Raw genomic sequence first — 20,242 nt, forward strand, 5'->3', positions numbered from 1 at the left:
GGCATGGGAATGTTTTGTCTATGTATCGGTACAGCCAGGATATTAGATAAGTCAGACGTTGTGTTACCATCATAACGAAAGGTAACTGTTTTCGGGTAGTATACTAACTGTTGTGTTTCCGAGTACACCACACGAAAAAAATGGCTCTCAGCACTATGGGACTTAACTTCTAAGGTCATCAGTCCCCTAGAACTTAGAACTAGTTAAACCTAACTAACCTAAGGACATCACAAACATCCATGCCCGAGGCAGGATTCGAACCTGCGACCGTAGCGGTCTTACGGTTCCAGACTGCAGCGCCTTTAACCGCACGGCCACTTCGGCCGGCTTACACCACACGCTCGTAACGTGTATTTCTAGATAGCACTGTCTACTATGTAACACTTTTTGTCTTACGGTATTCATGTGCTAGTCACTGACTTTAGCCAAGCATAAAAGACGCAGCAGCTCAAAATATGCTCTTGTAGGTTAGCACTTCCTTCCACTGACTTCTTCAAATTTTCTTTTGCTTGTGCTATGTGACTCGCAAGAAGAGGTCAAAATAGTCTCCAAGCCGACTAAAACTCGACCCGTCCACTCACATGTATAGGACGATATTTGGATTAAGTCTGCATCTTTGAAAGCACTAAAGCATTGCTTCTTGCAGTCTACGCTATAAAATGCCCCACCAATTCCAAACAACCGCTGCCTTCATCCCGTCACACCGCGCCTCGGTTCCACTATCTGTTTAAGAATAAGCTGTTTCATAACACACACACCCACACACACACACACACACACATATTGGTGGTCACTCTGCTCTCATATAAGCTAATGATCACCTCATTATCTGATAAGTTCCGCTGTTGTTTAAGCTAATGAACATTCATTACCCTCTCGATTACATGTAGCTCCTGCATAATGCCACATTAACCGACGTCACTTATCAGGCTCCCTACAGAATTCCTGCTCCCCATCGTTCATTAACATGAAGCAGAAACGTGGGGTACTACATCCAACGGTGGATTCTTCCCTGCACATACGTCACGCTGCGGTCGAAGAAATGTTTCTCAGAGCAACTTTGAAAATTGAGTACCCTATCGGTTCAGTAACAAGTATTATGCGCTGCTGAAAATCCGCAAATTCAGATCTTTCAGGAACTGAGATTTTTCAACAAATTAGTACTTCCTACTGATTTGTGCATAACGCTGGAGAAGTCACAGAGTCAAAAATAAGCTATACATAGGGATCTCTGTAACTCTCTATAACGTGATAGTAACAGATATGAATGAAACCGCGAAAAACAGAAATGTACATCATTATGGATTAAACTCCTCGTTTTAACATAGAATTAAACGCTGTAGCAAATCAAATGGACAAGTAATATGTCGCGTGTCTTCACTACAGGTTCAAATGGTTCTGAGCACTATGGGACTTAACTTCTGAGGTCATCAGTCCACTAGAACTTAGAACTACTTAAACCTAACTAACCTTAGAACATCACACACGTCCATGCCCTAGGCAGGATTCGAACCTGCGACCGTAGCGGTCGCGCGGTTCCGGACTGTAGCGCCTAGAAAACTGCTCGGCCACTCCGGCCGGCTGTGGCACTGTATTCCTTCACCACGTGCGTCTTTTCAGTGGTGCATTTGACCCTGAATCGACTTTTATGGATGAAAATGCGCGACCGCATCGAACAGCGCAGGTGAATGAGGTCTTACAACGAGAGGATAATAGGCGAATGTATTAGTCTGCCGTTTCCGAGACTTGAATGCGTTGGGGGGGGGGGGGATGACCACATGCATCAGCCACCATCCAGCAGTTGTCAGCTACGCTGGTGGAGGAATGGAAAGCTCTCCCACAAGGACCTTGTGGTCAGCATGCATTGCCGTCTGCCGTCAACAATAAAGGGGGGGGGGGGATGTTATATTGTTGCTAAACCTTACTACTTCATATTTTTTTCAAAAGAAATCGTCATTTATATGTTATGTACCAGTTAACCACGTTTATAAGTTATCCAATGATAAGTCACATAGGAAGTAAGTACAAAATGCCCTCTTTTACACACTGTACTGACAACACCAGATTGGCGGGAACCGCGGGTTGGTACCAACTGCAACCGTAAATTTTACGAGGTTAGGGTTAAGAAGCATGTCCTGCTCTTTGTAATGTCCAGGGTACTATCATTAATCGTGGTCACATACAATTGAGAAAAGTGTAATTTCTGTTCGCCTCATTGCATATTTCTTTCAGTTACCTTCTGTACTACACTGTAACAGTTCCTTCTGTGTACGGTCCAAGTTTCAACGAGCTATGTTACTTGGCAGCGACACATCACGCGAAAGTTACTTTTATCTTTTAGTTTTGCACACCAGTGTAGTTTATTGGATTCTATCCGAACAACTGTTTCGAGGGTATTTTTATTTGGCAGCCGCTGTTAGCACCGAAACCGGGTTGCGGGTGGAGTAGCATGTCACGCGACGCTACGAAGGATTATGACGATCCTCATCCTGACCTGCAACCAACGGAGCTAACTGCCTTCCGTCCAATTACGAGGGACGCGCTGGATTTTAAATTTTCCGCTAGGCAATTTTATGAGCTTCCCGGCTGTAAAAACGGAAGAAACATTTGTTCATTACTGCACAGCACCGAGGTCATAATATTGTCTGTTTTGTAACGGAGATACGTGGTTTACGACCGCCATTCAAACCAGCACCTTTCGTTGCCCGTGTGAAACCTGAGGACTGTTTAACGTGTGCGCAGAAAGCTCCTGGCTTCGTATACAGTGGCCTTTCCAAGTTTATTTGAAATATGAAACTGATCAATGTACATTAATTTGGCGAAATTAAACTTTCCGTCTCTGAAACGTATATGTCACAACAAAATGGAAAACAAACGATAATACAGTTCCGAAGTTTACAGTTTGCTTATCAGGTTCTAGTGGATACAGAGTAATATCCGTTCTCTGGGTATCGTCTTCTCCATTAACACAACAAAAACAGAGCCATATGGACTACAGCAACAATTTAATATTTAGAAATCCAGTAGAGCCGTAAGTTACCACAGAAATAAATAAATAATAACTCTGTCAAAAATTACAGCTGAATGTCATCTGAGCAGACAGACAAAGCAGCTAAGTTTGTAGCTAAATCATCAATGTACTACGAGTTTAACGTCTCGTCAGCGGCGAGGTTATTATAAAAGAATCTGTATTACAACTTGAGAGAAAGGGAGTGAAGAAAGCAGACATTTCCTTTTTAAGGAACTATACCGGCATTCGTCGAACTGATAGAGGAAAACCATAGAAAATATAAATCATGGTAGTCAAATGGGGATTTTACATCCGCTCCTCGGACGTAAACATACACTCTGCGCAGACCAAAATATACGACGTATGGTGCAGATTGTAGACTAAGGAAATATCAGACTATATAATTTGAAGCAACATACAGAAAATGCAGATCGTTACCAAACTGACATATTTAAACACAAGTACCTTTCCATTTCATAAAAAAAAACCGTTAAGGAACTGTTTTTAAATCTGTTACCTAGATGTGAAACCATAACCTATGTGTAAAAATGGACAAATCATGTAATATTTCAGGAACCGACGGAAGATGCCTTGTAAAAAAAGGCGAAACGCGTCTGGGTGCATAAATAAAAGTAAGAATTTCGATGTGCAGCATGGAAAAAAGGCATTTTTTTTTAAAAACAACTGCAATTTAAACACAAGTGATCTCTCCAGGAACACCACAACACAAACCGTCGGTTCAAACAGTTACTGCTGATAAATCAACAATCTGGTATGCGATAAGTTTGTTTACTTTCCAACAGTATACAATGGAAGCTTGAAATGGAAATCGATTGTTCAGAGTCGCTATTCGTGGTACGAAACGACTTTTCGAAGCGCAAAGTGATTAAAATTCGTTGCCTCTGCAGAGTTTTCGGCTGCAGGTCATCATAACGACATCTTAAGGCCACAACTCGACACGGCGGTATTTATTTTATAGAATTTGAAAGGATGGATCCATTATGGAAACACGCATTGACACTTACTTACGTTAATTTTTTTCTGTCATTCACAGATTATACCATTAATTTGAGACAAGCATTTTTTACAGTCAAATATAAAGAGTCATATTAGAAAGAACTGAAGAAGATCCAGACCTTGTGCAGCTACTGTTTACTGTTAACACGAATGTGTAGTCGAGGGAGCTACACGGTCATAACAGTGAAACGACGTGAGTTACGAATTTTTTTAAAAACTTAACTTTCCGTTACATAAAAATCCCTTTACAACTGTTGGCTGTGGCTACAAGCCAGCAAATGTAACTGCGTCGTTCAACAACTTGGCCATGATTCCCTAAATTAGGCTAATCTGGCAAGTAAAAGCATGTAATGTGTACACATATTTCGATTAATGTATTACGAGACATGATCCAATAAGGACGGAGGGAGGCAAAATTAGGTTCTAATGCGCAGTCAACGAAAAGGGCGCTGTAGATGCAACAGGAAAACACGGTTGTGACGTTTTGAGAGAGGCCTGTCCTTTCATTCTGATGAAATGATTTAGGGGAACTACCGAAATCTGTATCAGAATGAGCAAAAGGGGATTTAAACCCATATCCTTCCAAAACACGTTCTCAGTTTCTTAGCTGCTGTGTCATCAGTCTCAACGAGGAAGTTTTGTGACAAAGGTTGTGTATGATCCACACGAAACAATTAACACCCAGATTAAATGAAAGAGCCAGCAACCAGTTCCTCGCCCGGTCCTCGGCTGCCTCAGGACTTTCTCTGTGATGACCGGACGGGACGATAAACACACAACATAAAACATGGGATTTTTAGCCACAACTGAAAATTACGCTTCATTTCATGTTTAGCGACGTCAAGACTAATCACCAGTAAAAGAGTGCTGTTCAACAGCGACATTTCCGACAAATGTGTTTATATCGGATCTCTAGAAACGCTGTCCATAAATTACGCTTAATTCCGTGATGTATGGAGTTTTAAAATAATACTTTAAGTTGTCCTAAACTTCAACAGTTAATAAAAATCGCTGCTATGGCCTCGGGAAGTCTTACCAACCTCCGCCACATGGCTAATTTTGTACACAAATGCCGGCCGAAGTGGCCGTGCGGTTAAAGGCGCTGCAGTCTGGAACCGCAAGACCGCTACGGTCGCAGGTTCGAATCCTGCCTCGGGCATGGATGTTTGTGATGTCCTTAGGTTAGTTAGGTTTAACTAGTTCTAAGTTCTAGGGGACTAATGACCTCAGCAGTTGAGTCCCATAGTGCTCAGAGCCATTTGAACCATTTTGTACACAAATATTTCATAAAAATTGCCAAAAATTCGTGATTTATAGTCGCTCAAACCGCCTTCGTAAGCCATAACGTTGTGGTGAAGTAGCCAGTGATTTTAGAAGAGAAGGTAGTTATTGTTGTAGTCTTCAGCCCAAAGATTGGTTTCATGCAACTCTCCGTGCTACTCTATCCAGTGCAAGCCTCTTCATTTCCGAATAACTACTGCAAACCACATTGATTGGAACCTGCTTAATGTAATCGTCTCTTGATATCCCGCCCTGTTTGTCGTAACATAATCGCTCACATAACAACTGCAAATAGGTATTCATTTAATAAACTAAAAATAACTCCACTATAGAAACAAAAGCTAAGAGAATTCGTATTGTCTACTCACATACGAGAACTAGACAGGAAATGAAGAGCGAGCAGCACTCCAAGTTGCCTTTCGCGAAAGAATGCTACAGCTGTACTGGATGACTCAGAATAAATTTCCCCTCTAGCAATGTAGAATAGAGTGCACACATTTCCGTAGTTTCTGTCCATTTGCGTTTCTCGCGTTAGTACTGTTAGTACCTCATATCTGTATTCCATGTCGTGTTAATGCACTCTGTGGCACATAAACACCCTCCCTCAGCGTCCTCCGTTGGGTAGTCTATGATGCACTGAGTCGCCAGTGATTGTGTAGGCGCCCTATAGAGGGTCGGTGTGATTGCGTGAAACATCCTGCTGTAGTTGATACTACTGGGGTAGATAGAGTGGGGATTCATCTGCTCGCCTGTAAGTTTGGACACACATGAAGAACGGAAGTGTATGACCGTAATACGACTACCTACTTGCCCTGACACTTCTACCCCCCCCCCCCCCCCCCGAAAACAGTTATCCCTTAATACGGTTCTACTGCAATAAAGTCCAAATTTAATATTCGTTCTTAACCCGCTTCATTTAACAGTAAACAGTAATTTTATACCACTAAAACACTATGTTTTTCAATTTGCGAATTTTACATGCCCTGCTACGCAGACAATATTAGTCCTACAGAAAAATGGAGAAGAAACTTTTTTGTAGAAAATTTAATGTAGTTTAATTTTTTTGCCTGGAAACATTTTCGCTATAAGCCGCAATTTTCGAATTATTCAAGGAAAACGTGAAAAAGTGATCTTTTAAACGCCCTCAACCCCACACTCACACTTATACCCCACCGATGGGGATTTTTGCGACTACACGAAATTTTCCCCTGTTCGTTGCCTGGGCTATATCGTCCACGTTTAATTTCCGTTGAAAGTTACACTCCATAGAAATGCCTTCAGAAAAGACTTCTTAATACTTAACTTTAAATTCGATGGTGACAAATTTCTCTTCTTGCCATAGCCAGTATACATTTTATATCCTCTCCACCTCGGTCATTATCAGTTACCTTACTGCGCAAAATAGCGAAAGTCTTCTATTGCATTAGGAAATGAGTTACTGAAGTAATTCTCTCAGCATCACCTGATTTAATTCGAATACATTCCATTACCGTTCTTTTGCCTTTGTTAAGGTTTACATTAATCCACCTTTCAAAACGAAGTTCTTTCAGTTCAGTTGCAATTGCAAGTACTTTGCTGTCTCTGGCAGAATTACACAGTCACCGGTAATCCTCAGTTTTATCTGTTCTCCATGAACTTTAATTCCTTCTCCAAATTTTTCTTTGGCTTCCTTTACTGCTTGCTCAATGTACAGATTTATGAACATTGGGGATAGGCTACAGCCCTGTCACACTCCCTTCTCAACCACTGCTTCCCTTTCATGTCCTCCGACTCTTAAATCTACCCTCTCATTTCTGCAGAACTTGTGTATAACCTTTCACTTTTTGTATTTTACTCCTCCTACATTCAGAATTTCAAAGAGTTTACTCCAGTAAATATTGATAAAAGGTTTCTCCAAATTTATAAAAGCTATACACGTTTGCCTTTCTTTAACCTATCTTCCAAAATAAATCATAAGGTCAGTACTGCCTACCATTTTCCAACATTTCTCTGGAAGCCAAAGTGGTCTTCTCCGAAGTCGACTCCTACAAATTTTTCCATTCTTATGTAAATATTTCGTGTCAGTATTTTGTAACTATGACTTGTTAAACTTATAGTTTGGTAATATTCACGCCTGTCTGCACCTCTTTTCTTTGGAATTGGAATTATTACGTCCTACGTGACGTCTGATGGTATTTCGGCTGTCTCATACATCTTGCACACCAGATGGAATAGTTTTGTCACGGCCGGCTCTCCCAAAGCTGTCAGTAGTTCTAACGGAATGTCGTCTACTCGCAGGGCCTTGTTTCGACTTAGGTCTTTCAGTGCTTTGTCAAATTCTTCTCGCAGTATCATATCTCCCACCTCGTCTTTATCTACTACTTCTTCCCTTTCTTTAATACTGCCTTGAAGTTGATTTCCCTTTCAGAGTCCCTCCATATATTCCTTCCACCTTTCTGTTTTCTCTTCTTTGTTTTGTACTTGTTTTCCATCTGAAATCATGATATTCATACAGCTGCTTCTCTTATCTTTAATTACCTTCTAATTTTCCCCTAGATATAAATGCTACTATAGACTTCCATTTGTGCTCTCGCCATTACTATTTAGTCATTTTGCACTTTCTGTCAATCTCATGTTTTATGCATTTATATTCCCTTTCGCTTGCTTCATTTGTTTCATTTTTGTATTTTCTCCTTTAACCAGTTAAATTGAATATCTTCTGTGATATCCACGGATTTCTACTAGGCCTACTTGATCCCTTGCTGCCTTTACTATATCATCTTTCAAAGCTACCCATTCATCTTCTACTGTATTCCTTTCCCCCGTTTCAGTCAATCCTTGCCTAACGCTCTCTTTGAAACTCTCACAATTTATGGTACTTTCAGCTTAACCAGATTTCATTTCCTTACTTTCCTACTTTATTGCAAATGCTCCAGTTTTAATCTACAGTTCACAACCAAACATTAAGCTCAGAAGCCACAACTGCCGGTGGAAATAAATTGAAATCTGAAATGTGATAAATGTGATTCCGAAAGCTCTGATTATCATTTTATATCAATCTGAAACCTTCCTGTATCTCCAGGTCTTCTCCACACATAGAATTTTCTTTCAAGATACTTCAAACAAATGTTAGCGATGATTAAATTATGCTCTGTGCAAAATTCTACTGTGCAGCTTGCAGATATCCGGTTCGAATTCTCGTCGTGGAAGAATTTCTCACCATCCGGATTCGGGGGGACAAAAAGAAAGAGGGAGAAGTGGGAGAGGAAACACAAGTTTTCTCATTAACAGCGTGTGCATCTATATCGTGTGTTTAATCACAAATTTAGCCGCATTGTTTCAAGTAGTGAGGTCAGTTGCTACTGCCGTCATGGTGATCCCTTCTCACGAAAAAAATAACACAAATTTTTAAAATAACGAAAGAGAATTAATATTAAGTTAACTTTTAACGAAAGAAAAATTAACAGTTGTTCAAGTATTTTGTTACTCCAAAGAATAACGAACGAAGAAACTGTTGATGGTGTTTATTTCTAACATGTTTACACATTGTTTGTCCTCTGGCAGCCTTACCGTGTGCTATCAAAATATCATCATATTTCTGGGCACGCCTAGATTTAGTGGATTTTTTTCTCGAAAGAAGCCCACATCTTATACCAGTCTGGTTGTAAATACATTCTCTGTTGTTACGGCTCAGTCGACGAGCGAACAACTAACTGGTGCAACACTGAACGACAAGCAACGTTACAAATCGGTGTGACCACAGGACGCGCCACGCTACGCAAACTAGCGACTGCGGTTATTTCCGTGAGTGACTGGAACGTCAAATTAGCCGTCTGTAAAGGCATTTCACAAGCTGAGGCTTCCCTCTTATTGCGAGCGTCTGAAAATTTGAGCTAAAAATATTGGCGTCCAGAGAAATAGTAATAATAAATATTACTCTTAAAATAATTTTGATTTCTATATTATTATAATCGACCCCTTTTTGTTTTTAATCGTCAGAAAATTTCATCCCTCTCACCCCTCAGGTGGGATGAATGTACACGGCAGGAACGTCCGACGTTACCTGAATGACACCATTCCACGACGTTGGGCTGGAAGAAGAGGAGGAGCGGAAGATGAACTTCAGCGACAGTGGCATCCCACGTCTCCATACCTTACATCTGTGGGGTTGCGTAAAAGACCGCGTTTTTACCCTCACTCTTGAAAGTTTGCGACATTGCATTGTTGAAGCTGTGAATTCGATGACGAGAGACCAGCTGCTTCGTGTGTGGTAGGAAATGAGTCACCGTTTTCATATTTGTCGTGTAACACATGGTACCCACACTGAACGCTTTGAACTTTCGTCTTTTCTGGAACGTTAGAATTGTGTTTCTTTCTTCTGTAGTTTGGAAACAATAAATGTTTAAAATCAGTTCCTTCTTTTTGAATATCCCTGTACATTAAATCGTCTCATCTCTTCAATGCACTGATGCTTCAGTCAAATTCTCCATTTGTGTGTACACAGCATCAGTACCTAGTTGCTGTATCAATAATTTCTTAATACAGGTAGTGCGTACGGAACTACAGAAATGGGGTTTTTACGTAACTGCCGCAGATTTCAGTCTTCCTTCCTCTGTACACAAAGAGACACGTAGTGGAGCACCTACCTTGAGCTGGTGCAGCGGCTGCCGGATCGCCCCCGCGTCGCGCCGACTGCCCAGGCGGTCGGCGTCCGATTCCACGCACTCCATGGAGGATTCCGCTTCCGACAGCCAGGCCAGAAACTTGTCCAGCGAACGGTCGAAGTTGTGCAGCGAGCTCATCGCCGAATGCAGCAGCTTGCCCCTGTTGATGATGCTGCAACCAGAGAAAAACTTTGCTGACAGTTCATCTTGACATAAAATCAAGTATCGCCGGAGTTGACATTTCCCAATACATTTGTTTCTTCCAGTCGTATTTTCCCAACTTATGCTTATTTTGGTAGGAAACACAGACAGGTTACATCTGGAAAAGTGTGAAGTAACAGAAAACATTCTCGCGGAATGGAGTTCACTCGAGTTAATCTTCGATAAAACAGCATTTGAATACTATCCATGTTCAATATCACGCCAAGAAATACATTAATTTCTTCTAATGTGTAAAGCAACTAGAAGACGAACTATTGGTACGTGGGAATGCTATCTCCCGATAGGTCGTATTGAAAAAATACTTCGCTTAAAAAACAAACAAAAAATAAATCGCAAAAGAATGCAGTGATTCTCATATATCGAGAGCCAGAACACTTCTGGTGAATGATGATTCGAGGTTTCATTATAAACAGGAGAAAAATTCAACTTGTTTTTAGTTTAGAATTTTTTAATATTTATTCTTTTCAGCACTTCTTCGCGATGGTTGGTCACTTTCTTCCATTAAAAAGGACTATTGTTGTCAGTACTTTAATATATCTTGAAACAATAAGGAAAATTTTGTTCGAAGAGATTTCGGGATTGTAGCCGGTCGTCGAAAACTTCACTCCACGATATTTCAAAATGGTTCAAAGGGCTCTGAGCACTGTGGGACTTAACATCTGCGGTCATCAGTCCCCTAGAACTTAGAACTACTTAAACCTAACTAACCTAAGGACATCACACACATCCATGCCCGAGGCAAGATTTGAACCTGCGACCGTAACGGTCGCGCGGTTCCAGACTGTTGCGCTTGTAACAGCTGAGCCACTCCGGCCGACCATGATATTTCAACTGGGCACCTGCCAGTCATCTTAAGGTGAGCCATCGAAGTCTTCGCCAATCTTCGATGGCTCACCTGAAAATGACTGGCAGGTGCCGAACTGAAATATTGTGGAGTGAAGTTTTCGACGACCGGCTACAATCCCGAAATCTCTTCCAACATTTAACTCACTGGGAAAATTTTAAACTTCACATCAACGAAAATCTTGCTCAATGGACGCTAATTTTCGTTTATAATTACACATTTCCTTACAATATAGCCAAACTCACTTTTAAGATGTTTCATTTGCCAAACCTGCACCGTGCAAGCTCATCAAATATGTAAAACAGGTATTGAATTCCTGGAGAAAACTCCAGTATCCAGTGGCTTTTAAGAATTACTTATTGCCGGCCGCGGTGGCCGAGCGGTTCTAGGCGCTTCAGTCGACTGCTACGGTCGCAGGTTCGAATCCTGCCTCATGCTTGGATGTGTGTGAGGTCCTTAGGTTAGTTAGGTTTAAGTAGTTCTAAGTTCTAGGGGACTGATGACCTCAGATATTAATTCCCATAGTGCTCAGAGCAATTTGAATTTTTAAATTACTTATTGTACAACAGTTTTCAGTTTCGAGGACTTACGAGCGAAATATACTCCCATCTACTGACACCATTAATTTTCTTAATTGTTTAAATGTTACAAATATGAGTCATGTACTAAACTACTGATTATGTTCATGTGTCAAGCATATGAATTCATTTTCTGAAAAAATTTACGACTGTGGAAAAAAGGTTGGTACACTTTGTGCAAGTTGTTTCCTACATATTACATGGAAGAACAATTTGGTAAATCAGAAATTCCCTTTGTCAGTTATTGCTTAGTCTATCCCCTGCAAGCGAGGTTCGGTGTGTACGCTGTACAAAGCATGTATAAAATATGGGTCTCTTAATAGTGAACAGAATTTCCTTCTTTTCGATAGGCGAATTCCAAAATTCCTGAATTCCTGTCGCCATAGACTTGGTATTAAGAGTTCTGGACATGTAAACTGAAATTAAAATAAATTAACATTACGTTACAAGTTCCGCATTGCGGATCTTATGGACAATGCCCTATGGGTCGCCCTGTCATCATTTGCCTTCTGATTCATTCTAACTAGCAATTTTATCAAAACTTGGTGTGTTTCCATTTTCCTATATCTGCTGAGTGAAAGAAAGATTGTATTTCACCGCGTCTTTACTGACTACAAGTGGATTAATTATTCAAATGGTAGTGTCACACAATGCAAAGAGAAAAGAAACTTACAATATGCAGATCTGAGGTCTCTACATCTACATCAATACAACCCAAGCCACCTGACGGTGTGTGGCGCAGGCTATTTCTGGTAACACTATCCGATCACTCCTCCCCTATTCCACTCGCGAATGGTACGCGAAAGAAATGACTGTCGGTAAGCTTCTGTATCAGCTCTAATTTATCGAATTTTCTCATCGTGGTTATTTCGATCTTACACTGTCTGTCCCTAAAAGAAAAGGTAAAGAAGAACAAGGTTTAACGTCTCGTCGACGAGGAGGTTATTAGATACGGAGCAACAGCTCGGATGGATAAGGATAAGGTTAACGATATGATAGGAGAACGGTCGTGTCTTATTCAGGGGAACCTTCATCACTTTCACCTCAGTCGTCTTAGGGAAACAACGGCAAGCCTAATCTGGGTTGTCAAACTGGGTTTCAAATGTGATTTTCCAAAATCCGAGTCCAGTGCCTCAACCATTAGCCACCTTTCTCATTCTATATCTATCATTCGAATCACAGTCTGAATCCAATTTCAGTGCTTAACGTTGAGCACTGCTACAAATTAGCTGCTTATAAGTTTAACAATTACGTCATAATAAAATATGACCGCTTTTCACCGCTGAAAGAAGAGGGCGGAATACTTTCTTTTTTTTTCAGAGGAAACTCTACGTTTCTGGATACGAACTGTTATTTCGAAATATATCCGTTCGGTTTACCCTACAAATACACGAAGCAGGTAATATTCAGAAATCAGGTGCAGGACGACGGATTTCAGCAATCAGAGAAACCTATTCCCCGATCCGTAACCTCGGAAGCAGGATTCTGGAAGTTTATTTTTATCACGTGCCATCAGCAGGCAGAGGTTCCTTAGCAGGCATCCTTCAAGATAAACTGTGGAATTCGTAGGCAAGATCGATGGTTAATTAGTTGCGAGCGACAGGGTTAGGAAATTTACAATACTATTAAATGGGGTGGCTTTACAATCGACCATTTAGCACCTAATAAAAACAATTTTCTCTTCGATTTGGATTTTGCGATAGCCTAAAGATGTAAGAGACATCTGATATTATAAAACGTCATAATACGGTAGTACTCAGAGTGCGGTGCTAATGTAAAAGCTGTAGGTGTAACTTACGAAGTCATTCGGGTTACGGTTACGTTGAGTTGGAGAGGGGTTGTGTTCACACGTATAAATAACTGATGTCAAGCGACGTGGGGACAATTATCAGATTTGAAAATAAGATCTATTAAAGACCACCAAGTGATTAGTGGCTGTAAATTTGAAACAGAACCGTTTTTAAATTTTTCGCGTGTCGCTGCAATTGAAAAACATGTAATGAGTTGCCAAACTATACAGCGAGCAACCGATGACACGAAGAACAGTCATAGTGAATCAGCAGGTTACCAGATCTTCGTATAGCACTTTTTGGAGAGAGACCCTTATCAAATTACTCCAGGTCGAAAGTATATGAAGTTATAAAATCGTTTCGGGTCAATCTGTGTGCCCAGGAAGACATTGTACAGAAAAAGGAACAACAGAAGGGCCATTCTCAGTATGGAAAGAAAAGAGAAGCCTAAAAAGGAATGGACGTTCCGACCTTATGAAAATATCACGTAATTATACAAAAGAAGTTTACCAACCTTGAATTCAAATTTCCGTATCTTTGGTTGACCGCCTCTGTCATTTTCTTGACACGACTCGTGTCATCTTGCTGGTAAACAGCAATTAGTTTCTGAGTCAGCTGATTGAATATTTCGATGTGGTGTTTGTACTGATGAAGTTCGGCGTGGTATGACTGTAAAGAAAAGAAAAAGCTTCAGTTACAGCTAACAATTACACATAATTAATTTCTGTTGTTAACCAAGGAGAGAATTTTTTTTTTCAATGCAAAGATTTAGTACGTTGAAAGACTGGTTGCTAAGTACATACACCTTCCAATACTTGTTAAACAGGAAACGATCTCGGCAAAGCTTAAGTTTGGTTGACACATTTTTATACTGTTTTCTTTCCATTATCAAAAGTAAATAGCCATGTATCTGTTTTCAGCAATTATATTACACAGTATATCAAAGGATAGGCATAAGCCAAAACCAGTACGATGAAGGTAATCATAAAACGTCATCAAAGACAGTATCGATCAAAAATAGGGACGTCATGTTTTATATACACACACATCAAAAAAAGTTTTTCGGCTTAGATCCCTCAGAGAGGTTGGTGGGTCAAGTCGTCCATAAACAGAACTTTTCAATCTATCCCAGGCATGTTCGATGCGGTTCATGTCTGGAGAACATGCTGGCCACTCTAGTCGAGCGATGTCGTTTCCCTGAAGGAAGTCATTCACAAGATGCGCACGATGGGGGCGCAAATTGTCGTCCATGAAGACGAATGCCTCGCCAATATGCTGCCGATATGGTTGCACTATCGGTCGGAGGATGGCATTCAGGTATCGTACTGCCATTACTGCGCCTTCTATGACCACGTCGGCCCCACATAATGCCACCCCAAAACAGCAGGTTACTCGCTATACAGTGTGTCTAAGGCGTTCAGCCTGAACGGGTTGCCTCCAAACACGTCTCCTACGATAGTCTGGTTGAAAGCATTTACGACACTCATCGCTGAAGAAAACCTGATGCCAATCCTGAGCGGTCCATTCGGCATGTTGTTGGGCCCCTCTGTACTACATGGTGTCGTGGTTGCAAAGAGGGACCTTGCCATGGACGAGTCGTAACACGACACCCTGTGGCTGCACGAAAAGCATTATTCAACATGGTGGCGTTGCTGTCAGTGTTCCTTCGAGCCATAATCCGTAGGTAGCGGTCATCCACTCCAGTAGTAGCCCTTGGGCGGCCTGAGTGAGGCATATCATCGACAGTTCCTGTCTCTCTGTATCTCCTCCATGTCCGAACAACATCGCTTTGGTTCACTCCGAGGCGCCTGGACACTTCCCTTGTTGAGAGCCCTTCCTGGCACAAAGTAACAATGCGGACGCGATCGAACCGCGGTACTGACAGTCTAGGCATGGTTGAACTACAGATAATACGAGCCGTGTACCTCCTTTCTGGTGGAATGACTGGAACTGATCGGATGACGAACCCTCTCCATCTCATAGGCGCTGCTCATGCACGGTTGTTTACATCTTTGGGTGGGTTTAGTGATACTTCTGAATAGTGAAAGGGACTGTGTCTGTGATACAATAGCCACAGTCAACGTCTATCTTCAGGAGTTCTGGGAACCTGGGTGATGCAAAACGTTTTTTGATGTGTGTATGTGTTCTCTTCAACTTAATTTTATTTTATTTTCCATTATTATTATTTTTATTATTATGAGAGTTACTTGTAGACGTAAGCTTACATTATATCATATTTCTAAGGATCAAGTGGAGTACCAACAACTCGCACATGAAGAAACAAGACACAGTACAGAAATACGACAGAAAAAATTACTCGGTATTAAATCCTTACTGGAAATCGAAACCTTACCGCCGTCCATAATCTGATGCCTTGTTGTGCGTTGGTCACGATATAATTCGATGAATGATTATTATGTTAACAACCTTCACGCCGGCCGAAGTGGTCGAGCGGTTCTAGGCGCTACAGTCTGGAACCGCGCGACCGCTACGGTCGCAGGTTCGAATCCTGCCTCGGGCATGGATGTGTGTGATGTTCGTAGGTTAGTTAGGTTTAAGTAGTTCTAAGTTCTAGGGGACTGATGACCTCAGCAGTTAAGTCCCATAGTTCTCAGAGCCCTTTGAACCATTTGAACAAACTTCACAAATATGAGTTACGAGATACAAGACTGCTATTTCGACACAGAGTCATATTAACACTGCCAACAATAGGCACTCACTCTTTCATTAGATCGCGTAGCGTCATATAATACGGCAGTATATCGGAAACGAACCGAAGAGAAAAACATACGGCATTCCCCTCTGCGACGTTGTCTGCGTAAGATCCGTACGTAGCTCCGTGTCAAGACAGCCAGTCACATCAGAATAGTTTTTCGAGATGGAGACCTTGATTTTTCTGCAAGGCTTCGTACACACAACGTGAACGTGGTGGTATAGTGTAGGATTGTATCAACAGAGCGAGCTATAACAGAAAGACAGCGCGTCCTTTCTCTGATGCCAGCCCAGAAAAGAAAACAAGACACTTGCTTATTCTGGAGCCATGTTGTACTCCGCAACGCCGTACTCTGCCGTGGCCTACACGACGACGCATTAGCACTGCCGTGCAAACTACAGAATGTTAATTTTATTTAATCTACAACCTTGAGAAACGAGAACAGAGTGGCTTTCGCATTCCTCACATGTCAAAAAAGTCAGCACGATAATACGGTGTAAGTATGAATGTCCTGTGAAAATATTTAAAAAGAAAACAAGAGGGACTTTTCGAATTGGCAGGCTTTATTCAGAAGGCCTTACGTGGTGCTGATACGCTTCTCCGAGTAGATATGTATAATATTGATTTTTATGACAGAAACTGATTATCGAGGATATTTTCTTGCAGCGACTTCAAACATGATGTACGTGCGTTATGAATGCTTTATTTATCGGGAAACTGCAGCCGCTAAGAATAATTACGGAAAATTGTGTTTTTTTTTTTTTTTGCAGTCGAAATTGATGTAGCCTATTGAGAGACTGGAAAGGACGAGGAGAACAAATTGTGCGAAAAAAGAAGAGCTTACACGACTTTTTGTCGTGTATGCGACCAAATCGTGAGAAATGTTCTGAGGGAAAGGAAGATATGGGATTATTGTTAGAAATATCTAGAAACAAATGACTCACATGGATTACAAACTGACAGCATGTTGCTCGATGACAACATGAATTCGTCATATTCAGGTTGTAAATTAGAGATTTTTCGGCACTTGTCACGAAATTGAATTTCCCATAAAGTTTTGTTCATTGGATAATCCATGAATTTCGAATGCTTACTGAACACTGGCCAAACCACATGTTAGGGCAACTACAGTCTATAAGCAATATAAATGTTTTATTTAATTCATAGGCAACGCATTTATAAAATTATTTTCGATGAAATTTATTTACAGATACACCCTTTGCCTTTCAGGAGGAAAGTACTATAACATATAAAGCGTATTACTTAAAAGCATTGTTACTGGTACTCTTATTATTAGCAGGTAGGTTGGACTGTTCATGAATTTTGAAAAGCACCCACTTTAACCACAGAGTTTGAAAGACAGTAAAGAAATCGTAGAAGTATAATTAAATTTAAGCGGAAAATAGTTTTGAGTGCCTCTGAAAACCAGACTGTCCAATTTCAATAACTCAACTCTTGGTATGTCATAGATATGATACGATTATGAACTTTCATCCTGCGGATGAGAGAGTCATGGAATAATCCCCTGAGAGAAACTGTTCACCATGTAACTTTTTTTTTTTTTTTTTTCAAAAGATTAAACAAGGCCAAGTCCATCCAGAAGTCTGAATCACATATGTACGACATATCGAAGGTATGTGATTTTAGGTTTTCCCGGCGTAGGAAAATTTTGAATATTCCTCGGGTATTTAGCCGAGTGACATCGTCCAGAAGAAGCAATCTTCAGACATTGGCGCTGACTATATACCCGAGAAATATTCAAAACGTCGAAGTTAAATGTCGCACCCCAACGACGGCGGCAATAGCGACGTCACGTACTTCTTCGCTAGGACTGGACACAAGCGTCGAAGTGACGTGACAAACGAAACAGAAAAATCTCCAAGTCATAAATTCATATCTGTTCCACCTCCACGACGCTACATAGTAGAAAACGGTGTTCAACGTTTGTTTTTAGTTCTGCATGTTTTATCTTAGACAAGAACTACAATTACGTCTCAAACTATTCGTTTTAACTGCGTTTATTAATCTAAACTTCCTCGTTAAGAAATTAATACATCAACAAAGAAACCGTGCTCACATTTTAACAGAAGCGTTTTGTAGAAGACTGAAGCGCGGTAACTAACTATCACAACTGAAATCAGACTAATCTCTTCACTTCGTAGATGAAGCCACAAAACGTCTTAATGTCTTGGCGGACCATGAAATGAAGAGTACTTACATATCCGCTTATTTGCTTATAATATTGGATTAACTAATAATGTGATGACGAATTATGGCATTTCATAAACTCACACTATGAACTGGAAACAACAAGCAGAGCTCACTTTTGAGCGGGGAATTCAGTATTTACTTTTTGATTGGCTCTCCAAGGAAATGGATGTTACTGATTCATTTTCTCGTTTACCCGAAGGTGTACCGTGGGTCACGCTGCGCCTTCGACCGCCTCGTTCACCATAAAGCCACATGTCGTGTTTACTAAGAAGTCATTTTACTTTTCACTACCACTGAATTAAACGATAATTTGAAACAGACGGTATACATCACAGTGTGGAGCAACAGTATCAGTCACAGTTAACACCCTCGTAGAACGGCCTTTAGTTAAGGGCAAAGCGTTACCAAAATGAATATTCTGCTGTCGGATACACAAGCACTGACAGCGCAAGAAAGCAAGGCTGAGTCATATCCCAACATGATAAACAAAGATTTCGAGATACAAGTTCGTCCTCAACGCAAAAAATGAAAGAAGGGTCAAGACAAGAAGGAGGATACACAGGGTATTTAATGGCGATGGTGTGAAAATTAAAATCTTATTGACCAACCACATATGAATGAAATCTCAAATGAAGAACTTGGCGTCAGTATGTGACCAGTAAAATAAAATTGTGTTAAATTGGGCAAGCAGGCAGAACATTTACAAGGCGTTCTTGCAGTAAAGAAGACGGAACGAATTACGAAAGAGGCAGTGAGGTGCGGTCAGTTGTTGGAGCTTGGATCAGTTCTCACTGTTGACGAAGGGAAGGCAGAAGCTGTAAAGTGCAGCATAGCGGACGGCTACGCGAGATCTGTTTAACAGCAGAAACTTTAAAGTTTCAGATCTGCGAATGACTTTCGAGAGAAGTGAAAAGAACATACCTATACAGTACATTGAATATGCCGGGTTTTGTAACTACAAAACAGCATTTACGGAAAGTGTGCTCTACTGCTTTTCGTCTCAAGAATTCTGCTGCGGAAAGTCATCGTTTGCTAGTGGAAGTGTATGGAGAGCATGTTGTATCGAAAACAACGTAAAGAGATAGATTTCGACAATTCAAAGACAACTAGGTTAAGGTGATTGCGTCTGGTCGATGTGGCGTACTATGAGCTGCTGCAACCAAGTCTAACGGTGAAGACTGAATTATACGAAGCGCAGTTAATCAATTCGAATTGCGTACTTAAAAGAAGGACGTCCACAATATACTCAGAGACATGACATTCTGATTCATGATAACGCCAAACCACACACTGCATATCAAGTGAAGGAATCCTTTAAGGGACTTCGATAGGATGTATTACACCCTCAACCGTCGCCCATTACAACAAAGAGCCAAAGAAACTGGTACACTTGCCTAATATCGCGTAGGGCCCCGGCGAACAGGCAGAAGTGCCGCAACACGACGCGGCATGGACTCGATTAATGTCTGAAGTAGTGTTGGAGGGAAGTGACTCCACGAATCCTGCATGGCTGTCCATAAACTCGTAAGAGTACACGGGTGTTGAGATCTCTTCTGAACAGGACGTTGCATGGCATCCAAGATATGCTCAATAATGTTCATGTCTGTGGCGTTTGGTGGCCAGCGGAAGTGTTTAAACTCAGAAGAGTGTTCCTGAAGCCACTCTGAAGCAATTCTGAACGTGTGGGGTGTCGCATTGTCCTGCTGGAATTGCCCAAGTCCATTGGAATGAACGATGGATATGAATGAATGCAGGTCATCAGACAGGATGCTTGCGTACGTGTCACCTGTCAGAGTCGTACCTAGACGTATCAGGGGTCCCATATCACTCCAATTGCACACGCCCCACAGTATTACAGAGCCTCCATCAGCTTGAACTGACCTCTGCTGACATGTAGGGTCCATGGATTCATGAGGTTGTCCCCATACCCGTA

At 41.2% G+C, this 20,242-nt stretch overlaps 1 protein-coding gene across 1 annotated transcript in view; it reads right to left on the minus strand.

Moving 5' to 3' along the window:
• LOC126471317 (dystrophin-like) overlaps positions 1-20,242 on the minus strand; it is a 585,796-nt gene that overhangs the window by 472,186 nt on the left and 93,368 nt on the right. The window contains exons 3-4 of the mRNA XM_050099439.1: positions 13,900-14,054; positions 9,934-10,123 (exon numbers count right to left, since the gene is read on the minus strand). Of these exons, the coding sequence (XP_049955396.1) occupies positions 9,934-10,123; positions 13,900-14,054 (345 nt within the window). The remainder of the gene's footprint in view (positions 1-9,933; positions 10,124-13,899; positions 14,055-20,242) is intronic.

Source organism: Schistocerca serialis, chromosome 3, assembly GCF_023864345.2.
Source record: "Schistocerca serialis cubense isolate TAMUIC-IGC-003099 chromosome 3, iqSchSeri2.2, whole genome shotgun sequence".
In the NCBI taxonomy this organism is placed as follows: Eukaryota; Metazoa; Arthropoda; class Insecta; order Orthoptera; family Acrididae; genus Schistocerca; species Schistocerca serialis.